Source organism: Elaeis guineensis, chromosome 2 (genome assembly GCF_000442705.2).
Source record: "Elaeis guineensis isolate ETL-2024a chromosome 2, EG11, whole genome shotgun sequence".
Lineage (NCBI taxonomy): Eukaryota > Viridiplantae > Streptophyta > Magnoliopsida > Arecales > Arecaceae > Elaeis > Elaeis guineensis.
In genome coordinates this window covers 15,010,981-15,020,610 of record NC_025994.2, presented here as the reverse complement: position 1 = coordinate 15,020,610, position 9,630 = coordinate 15,010,981, and the positions used below count along the sequence as shown (strand labels likewise).

At 37.4% G+C, this 9,630-nt stretch overlaps 1 protein-coding gene across 1 annotated transcript; it reads right to left on the bottom strand.

The window, feature by feature from the left end:
- Positions 1-1,081: 1,081 nt before the first annotated feature.
- Positions 1,082-8,512, bottom strand: LOC105059641 (uncharacterized). Its single transcript, XM_029260396.2, has 5 exons — positions 8,137-8,512; positions 7,933-7,994; positions 7,649-7,827; positions 1,962-2,070; positions 1,082-1,822 (listed from the first exon to the last, which is right to left on the bottom strand). Exons 1-5 carry the CDS (start codon positions 8,417-8,419, stop codon positions 1,517-1,519), a joined length of 939 nt encoding a protein of 312 aa, XP_029116229.1. The 5' UTR covers positions 8,420-8,512; the 3' UTR covers positions 1,082-1,516.
- Between the last annotated feature and the right edge of the window lie 1,118 nt (positions 8,513-9,630).

The window sequence follows — 9,630 nt, the reverse complement described above, 5'->3', positions numbered from 1 at the left end:
ACGGTCAGTCAGAGGCTCTTCAATAGCCTTTCCGCCGACTTTTCCTCCCTCATTTTCTTTTCCTCTCCTCTCTTTCGATTGTGATTTGGTGAAGGAAGCAAACACTTTAATGGCCCTCAGAATATGCCCATGGTCTGCTAGTGGCTAAGGGTGAGCAAAAATCGAATCTGAACCAATCAAATCAATAAAATCAAACCAAACCTCAAGTTTGGTTTGGTTTAAAATTTTATTTGATTCGGTTTGGTTGGTTTTTGACATATAAAAAATAGATTTGGATTGGTTCAGATTTATCAGTAAATAAAATCGTTCTCAAACCGAACGGGACTGATTTTAATAAAACGATGTTATTTTGATTAGAGTGTTGTTTATGTTAGAGTATTAATGCACTAGAAAATAATTCTGGATTTATGATATTGTTTATCAATTTAGTTTTATATTGATTAGCCTTAAACCCCAAGTGACTTACTTACTGGATTGTTTATTTTTATTGTAACGTGTTAGAATTTTGATCTTAATCCTTAATGATAGTGTTTGTTTAAGAATTTTATTTAGTTAACTGACAATATCTTATGTTAATTTAAATAATTTTACTTGATAAATTTTTTTAATGGTACTCTTATGTGAAAAAAAAATTTTCATGAATCAAAAAAAAAAATCAGTAAACCAAACCAAATCAAACCGTTTAAATCATGTTAGTTTGGTTTGATTTCAATCTTCTATTGATCCGATTTTGTTACTGTTTCGGACTAGTTCGGCTTAGGTTTGAGTATGAAACCAATCCAAACAGGACTATGCTCACTCCTATTAGTGGCCACCGCTGGTATCTCCTCCAACCACCCTCTCCCTCTCTCCCCCTCTTTTTCCTCTTCTTCGATTTTTTTCTTCGCTTCCGTGTCGATTCACATTGATTCGATCCAAAATTATTCCATCGATCGATCGACATGGATCTCAATATCGACTCCATGGATCTTGATGATGATGATGATAGCAGTCATAGTCATAGTAGTAGTAATAGTCGCTATGGTGGTGATAACGGTAATAATAGTAGCATTGGTAGTGGCAGCAAGAAAAATGATAGCAGTAATAGCAATAACAATGGTGGTCGATGTTTACTTATATTATGAGTTTTATAGCGTTTACATGAGCAATTCCAACCTCCAAGTTGATACAGAAGACAAGTACGTCATTAGCTTGTCTCTCCACATTCTTCTTTCTCTACCAGGGACCATGCACCCTGAATTAAGGACACGTTTTCATACGAAACCATGAGCATTTCAAGAAGGCTGCTGAGTATGTTGATAAGCATCAATGCGGCGCAGTGGCACAGATTAATCCGGATTCGTCTTCCTTTCTTGCCATGATTAGTTGAAGTGATGAAAATCACCATCAGGTCTAGGGAGTGAGGGGATTTTCTTCTGTAAAAATTTGTAATGGAAAGGCTATCAACATCACTAGATCTGACATTACAGGTATGCGCTGAATCTGATCATGGACCAATTGCCAAAAAACACAGTGATCAATTTAAGTAAAATGTCACCCTCTTTATTGCTTCGAAAGGTAGTCGTAGTCTCCAGTCTTTCTGCTTCCTGCTTAATGGCCTTCCTTTACCGGCCTCCGCCCTGTTCTCTTTAACATCTGCAAGTTTCCACACACACTGTGCGGTAGCACTTTCAAATGACTCTAACACGAAAACTCCATCTTTTTGCTGGTGGTGTTTGGAATCAAGACTCTCTTCCTGGTATTGCACCCTCATGGGCATCTCTTTAAACCGGTCCAAATCCTCAGGTACCTTTAGGAGTCTCTCCGCCCCTGGAGATGATACCTGAAAAGGAGACATTCATGTGGCACATATGAACATTAAATCCATCTCGCATTCAGAAGCCCAAAATCTCAAAATTTGGTTTGGAATTTGGATCATAGTTCAACTAGTTATCTCCAGAAAAAGAAATTTTGATGCATACCTCTAGAGCCAAATCTAAAGGTATCTCCCCACACTCCACAATCTCATCCAGTTGCTTCTTGTAAAGACTGCTAAAATTTTCAATTTCCTCCATAGCTGGGCACCCATATCTGAGAGTGAAGGGCAAACAGTCCATGTTTACAGAAGTCTCAGAAAACTTTATAAATCAAACAGAACCTATCTTCCAATGATATTAACAGAAAACGAAAAATACCAGCAGGGTTAGAAACTTATTTTTCTGGGCATTATGTTCAGGAAAACAAGGATTATCGGATGATATTAATAGGCTGCCAGACTAAAATAGCAAAAGTTGGTGTAATAAAGTGACCATAACTTGCTCTCACAACACTGCTACATGTTGCATCCAGCAGACTGTAGGAGATGAATGGGTGATTTTACAGCTGAGTACTCGTACTCCTTTAGCACAGCTGAGAAGTTTCCAAGCAACCTCAGCCGCTATGCCCAGACCTCAAATGTCACCTACTTCATTGAAACATGTGATAGCAAATGCCCAAAAAGAATAACTTTAAGAATCCCAAGAACACTGACAAAAATGAAGGTCACCTCTTCATGCATTTTTCAACTTTCAATGACTGGAAGCAGATATATGCTTATTTTGTTTTATGCAAACTAAACGACAAAAGGACAGCCCAATGAGATGCACATCTGACAACACACAAAATACAGCCCCTCCCAAAAAAAGCAAAAAAAAACATAAAAAAAGGAAAAGAGAAACATCAACAAACTTTATAGAATCCCTCTCTCTCTCTCTCTCTCTAACCCTCACCTCTGTAAAGAGCCATATTCCAGGAAAATTATGTCAACCTTAGCACCCACCATGCAAAACAGGTAATCATATTCAAATGTTTATTCATCAAATATGCACTCTAAAAAACTGGTATAACTCAAAGGACTTGTTTGTGTTCCTCTTTTGGATTGCCACCACCACCTAACAATATAATCATTTTTTGAATATAAACAATATAATCAGTTGTTGAAGATACAGACTTTTCTCCTACCTGAGCTCAAAGGCGAACCTCACTCAAGGTATAAATAAGGATTATAAAGCTTCAAAAAAGGTGGTTCACGTTAAATAACACTTGAGCTTAAATCAGTTCTTTAACACTTGAGCTTATAATGAAAATATGCTTCTAATCACTCGTTTCTTCCACCACATCCAAATAATAGGATGATGAATCAATTATTACAATTACAAAGCACCAAGTCCTGTAATTGATTGGTAGCAATTTTTTTGCCTTCACCAGCAATCCTTTCCCCAGCTTAGATATGCTGAGCTATATGGATGAAACTAAGAAAGTGTTTAAGAAATTAATACAACTAGCATAAACTTTATCATAACTCTTCATAGATGATCATATGTTCCTTGGTTAAGTGACATGAGGAAAGGAAACGGCTTGCATAAATACCTACCAATTGATAAGAATTGAAATTTAGAAGCTCACACATCCCCTAGGACCATTAGGACCTGAAACTAGTTTACCTTAAGGATGCCAAGGGTGCCTCAAGCACAATAAGATTCAAGAAATATAATTCCAAATAAACTTTTCCTTTCATCAAAACATTTTGTTAATGTAACAAATCCTTCCTAATCGATAGTCACTCATAACTCATTACCTTCTCTAAGATCAAACTGCTATTTCAAAGCTTCAAGGTGACACAATAAGAACTTGGGTTGGGATAATCTTCCTAATAGTGATATATAATTATATCACCCACATGAAAGTCAATAACTTACCCTATATATGTTTATATGTATATATACTAGAGAAAAAGGGAGAATAACTTGCACAAGATGAGCAATGATATCCAATCTTTTGGAAATTCTAAAAATAATGAGAAAAGGGATACATTCAATCATGAGCTTACCAATTTTCTGCATTGATAAGTACTGACAAGCTAAATATGCTAGGATTCTAATGAAGACTTCATCTACAAATAAAAGGACTTCGTGCAATCCTCAAGTTAAAAAATTGAAAATGCAAACTGTCCAAAGAAACCAACTGTGCAACAAAAAGACAGAAAATCTCCCAAACAAGGATTCTTGATTATGACAAAAGTATCATCCTAAATGGCCCCTCATCGATAATGTTTCAAGAAGTTTCTGTTATATATTTCAGTTTAATCATTAACTGATAATATATTGCAACCAAGGGATTTAGACTTAGCCCACCCGAGTCATATAAATATCAAATAGAGATGATCATTGCAATTAAATTGGCTCCTTAAACACCAATCTTCTAGCACCTCTAATGTAATTTGAGATATTCCAGAACAAAGACCATAGATCACTATATCAAAAATTGGCTCCTCCACCTGATGGAAAATAGAAGAGAGGGCCAGTCTCTAGTCTTCTATGGATCAGCTTTCTCAAGTTATTAGGTTATATGATGCTGAGGCTCATTATAACCTAAATTGTTTCTCTCAAGTGTCATATAGTGGTATATTAATCCACTTGCATCAAGTAAATTTTTTCCTGAAAATGAGGATTGCCAAGGAATAAATAACAAAATTGTGATGCTCCACCCGTCATCAAACAAACATGTAATAGCAGCAAGCAGAAAATAAAATTAATGGCTCCATGTATTATGTCCTCCATTACTCTGTAAACCCGTTAAATCAGGATGTTCAGATGACCAAAATTGAGAAACTTCCACCACTACTCTACAATTGTCTTATCAAGTGAATTTGCATAAGACAAAAACAATTTTGAAAAACAAGAAAACTATTACAATTAATCTATGATGCCAGAACATCCAAAAATCTCCCATTTGACCTACAGTTTAATTATTATTATTTTATAAAATTTGTTTTATTTTAAAATTAATTTTGCAGAAGTAGGTTAATCTCCTAGTTTCGTGCAAGTTCATGGATTCTTCAGGCAATGGACCAGAAGAACTCTACTTAACAGTACCCATGCAAACTCAATAGTAAAATGATTCATAGTTCCAATGTTTTGCATCCCAACGGGAGGGGGGCATTCCGGCCATCTCATCCCCTTCCTGTGAGAAAACAGGACTAGGATGGGTTCGGGACTTCGAAACTCATCCACACGGGGTGAGAAGAAGAAAAAGAAGAGAAGGAAAGACAAAGAAACGAAAAAAATGAGAGGAAAAAAGATGAAAAATGAAAAAAGAGAAAGTAAAGGAGAAGAAAAGAAAGTAAAAAGAAAGGAAAGAAAGGAAGACAAAGGAAAAGAAAGAAAAGAAGGAAGAAAGAAAAAAAAAGAAAAAAGAAAAAAAGGACAGAAGAAGGGAAGAAAGATGCAAGATATCTACCAGGATTGCCGTCGAGACGAGATAGGACAGCAGGGTGTTATGTTCCATAGAGAAATCGGGACATCTTCGTTCCATGGGATTTAAAATCTTTCCTAGTTCTACGTCAAAGTACAGCTATAACCGAAGTCAAGCAAATAAAGGTAGTAGTGAGATGTTTTAGTGCCTTCTATCAAAGGTCCTCATGCTTCATTTGGATGAATAAATTGTGGTTAGGAGTTAGGACATACCACATTTGAGTAAACACCATTCCTAGTGAGAGGCAGACAGGTTATGATGCCCATTTATATCTTGACCTCAATATTTCAAGAATCACCCCAACTGATCACTGAGATCCTCTCGTAGGTGACTGCAATCATCCTGCCCAGTGATCTGTGGTATTCCCATAGGCCATACAATAAAACAACATACAGCGCGCAATGTGTATTCATTAATGTCGCAATAATAGCACAAATCATCAATGGATAATTTTTAAATATTCAATATGCCTGCTAGTTTTACAGAAAAAGGAAATCATTAAGGTCTATAATGAAATACAAATCAGCCAGGAATAGAAGCTCCAAAATCAAAATACATCATCCACACATCCATATCTGGTACATGCTCCTTAAAGACTATCATAACAAGGCCTTTGAGTGGATTTGCAAGATTGTCTTCCAAAGGGATCCAATTGATAGTAGCAAATTTCTTCTCAGCTATATCACATATACAATAGCAGTGGAGTTCACTGAGCTTCAGTTTAGCATGAAGTTCATAATGCAACACAAATCAGCCAGAGATAGAAGCTCCAAAATCAAAATACATCATCCACATGTCCATATGTGGTACATGCTCCTTAAAGACTTTTATAACCAGGCTTTTGAGGGGATTTGCAAGACTGTCTTCCAAAGGGATCCAATTGATGGTAGCAAATTTATTCTCAGCTATATCATGTATATAATAGAATTGGAGTTCAATGAGCTTCAGTTTAGCATGACATTTTGCATCCTTAGGAAGAGAGGCAGCAACATTATTACATAATATTTTTGCTAGCCTATTAACATGATCAACAATTCTAAGATCCACGAGGAAATATTTAGCCATCTTGCTTGCCTTTTAGCCTTAGAACAAGCTATGTACTCAACTTTCATTATTGACAATGCTACTTTGCTTCATATTGCGTCAAGAAATAGTCCCATCGACCATTGTGAAAATGTAACTCAAAGTTGATTACAATGTGCCATTATAACCTTTCTAGTTTCTAATTTGCATCGCTGTAACCAAGAACATTCAAACCACAAGAGTTATCAAATGTAAGTACATAATTTTTAGTCCTTTTCAAATATTGCATTGCTTTCTTGATAGCTCTCCAATGAGCCATTCTGGGATTTTTTGATATCTACCAAGTAAACTCACCTTGAAAGCAATATCAGGATGTGTGCAGGTCATTGCATAGATGAGATTACAAACAGTGGATGCATAAGGTACTTGGCGTATTTGTTGTATTTAAAGATCATTTTATGGACACTAGCCAAGATCTAGTTTATCTTCTTTAATACTGGTGATTCATCTGAACTACAATTTTCTAGTCCATATCTCTCAAAATATTATCAATATATCCTTCATCTGAAAGGCCAATGAATTGATGCCGATGATCTTGATGCTAAAGACATATGAAGCATTGCCTGTACACTATATACTGAATAAAAACCAAGTATGGAAGTCCATCCTAGGTTCAATTCAACAAAATTAGTCTATTACCTAATACCAAGTCAGGTCATGATGGTTCTAGATTGTAGACACATTCACTAGAACCACATATGGATCTAATTTTGTTTTACAGGTCTATCTTTGGACCCATGCCTCACCAATAGTTTTATAGCTCTAGAACAAGTCTGGATCTGCAGATGTTGGTGACAATCCTGCAAAGTGGACATAAGGAGTGGACCAGAGAATTAATGCTAGAAAAGCCACTAATTCACATCACTCCTCAAATTTTTTCTTTTTCTTTGCTTTTATTTGTTGTTAGCAACAATGCTATGGCAAGGTATGCGTCCATCTCTGAGTGGAATAGGAGTCACCAATGTTTGAGCTGACATGGCATTACAGAATCATGTTCTACAAATAAAAAAAAAAATAAGTTCTACTTGAACATAAATTTTAAATAACCATAAGCAATAGGCAAGCATAGGACTAACTCTCCTTCACTCTCTTGGAGAACGATGGCCAATATTAAAACCTTGTTCATATCAAGTAGAAATCCTACCACCAAATCTGTTGTTATTTAACAGAGATATGAAGCAAAATCAAATGGCACTAATAGATGTAAGAAAGAAAAGGCAGACAGAATAGAGCACAAACCATTCAAATGGCAAGCAATGAAGAAAAAAGAAAATGAGCCGGGAGTTAGTCTTACTTGTTTGTAAGCTTATCCAGACGCACATAAATGTACCCTCTAGGAGACACCTTAAACGCGTAGATGATCATATCATCACTGAAATGGAGCTGGAGGATCTCGTGAGCCACCGAAAGAGCCCGTTCACCCCATCCAACATCTCCCAGCACGATTCCACCACCATCCCCTCCATCTCCAATCTAACAGCCCAACGCATTCAACGTACAAGAAGAGCAACAAAGTTAAGTATAGAAGCATGAAATCGGAAGCCAGGCAAGACTCAGACAAAATTCTGCACTACATACCATTGGCTCAGCTTCTTCCTCCTCTTCCCACTCAACAATCCATTCTTCCTCTTCTGTTTCATCTGTAAACAAGTAATAGGGATCTTTAAAAAACGCAAACCGGGATTTGTAAACAAATTTTGGGTGAAAACAAATAAAGTGGGAGGAAGAGGAATAATAACAAACAGATTGCGCGGCCAAAGAAATATTAAGAGCTAAAATTACCTGATTCCTTTCTTCTTCTCGGGGCTGAAGGACTAGGGGAGAGTGTAGCGCTGGAAAAGAGAGCAACGAAGTGGGGCGAGAAAGGGGAAGGAGGCTGTAGAAGGAGCCTGGAAGAGGACATAGAGAAGCTTCGAGAAGCCATGGAGAAAGGGAATGGGAAGGAAGAGGCCTTGGTGGCGGTGGCCGCAGCCTTTGGACGAGGAGGGTTCGGAGAAAAGGCGGAGGTGGTGGAGGAGGAGAGGAGGCGAGGACGCGCGCCGCCGCGAACCTTGGGTAATCTCATCGCCGCCGCCAGTAGAGACGCTGCCTTCCTCGTCGCAGCGTCTTCCGATGTAGGCAGGCGGGCAATGAGCGAAATACCTGCAGGACACCCAAATAATATATATTAATATTAATAAACATATTGCTAGGCAAAATAAAAAATATATAACTTTACAAGAGAAAAAAGATGGCGCACTTCAGTTTCGACACGAGGTCCAGAGTACAACGGATTGGACTCCTCCTCCTCCTCTTTTCTTTTTTTTTTATAAATTATTATTTTTATTTTAATATCTAGAGCACAACGCATTGGATATATATTTTTTTAAAGAGAGATAGATTCGCAGTGCTTTTTTTTTTTTTTTTCCGAACATCTGTAAATTTTTGTATTGGACTCTGATTATTATAGCAATATAGTAATATTTTTTTACATCAAAATAATATTAATTAAAAATTTTTAATAAAAAAATAAAAAAATTATAAATTTTTTTATTAAAATAATGTTAGGATAATTTTCTGTGCTGACTCAGTATATCCAACGTCAGCTTGAATAGACGTATTGGACAACAAAGTCGTCTTATATTAGAACGACTATATGGACCGTTCTATCATAAGATGACTCTATAAGTCACTTTACTATAGAGTCATCGTACCATAAGATGATTTCATCAAAGTCATAAACACTTTAAAACCCGAGAATCCCTACACGGGACCTCTCTCCATCTCCTTTTTCCTCTCATGCGCATTCGCCCTATCACAGGGCGATTTCCTCAAAGCCCAAACCCCTCAAACCCAAGACCTCTCTCCCTCTCCCTCTCATACACCCATCTCCCTCTCCCTCTCCCTCTTCGTCTCATGCATCCCTCTCCCTCTCACTCTCCTTCTCGTGTGTCCCTCGTGGGTGATTGGCTCTCCCTCTCCCTCTCGTGCGTGAGGCTGAGCAGGTCAACTTTTCCTCTCCCTCTCGTGCATACGGTCGAGCAACAACTACCCCTCTCCCTCTCTCTCTCTCCCCCTCTCCCTCTCTCTCTAATATGTGCGGGCAGTCAGCTCTCCATCTTCGATCATCTACAGTGGAGTATTAGGAGGTAAGGCATTTATTTATTTATTTATTTATTTGCTTGTTATTCTTGTTATTTCTTCTTTTTGTGGTAGATATGTGGGGAAAGAGAGCACCTGAGGGAGATTGGAGGGGTTTATTAGGTTACGTTTGGTATGTTTCCTTGAGATTTTGAG

Excerpts from the sequence above, each read along its gene's own strand:
- LOC105059641 (XM_029260396.2), bottom strand. The coding sequence starts at position 8,419 with ATGAGATTACCCAAGGTTCGCGGCGGCGCGCGTCCTCGCCTCCTCTCC. Across the intron at positions 2,071-7,648 it reads CTGGATAAGCTTACAAACAA|ATATGGGTGCCCAGCTATGG; the intron begins GTAAGACTAACT and ends CTTCACTCTCAG. Across the intron at positions 1,823-1,961 it reads CTTTAGATTTGGCTCTAGAG|GTATCATCTCCAGGGGCGGA; the intron begins GTATGCATCAAA and ends TCTCCTTTTCAG.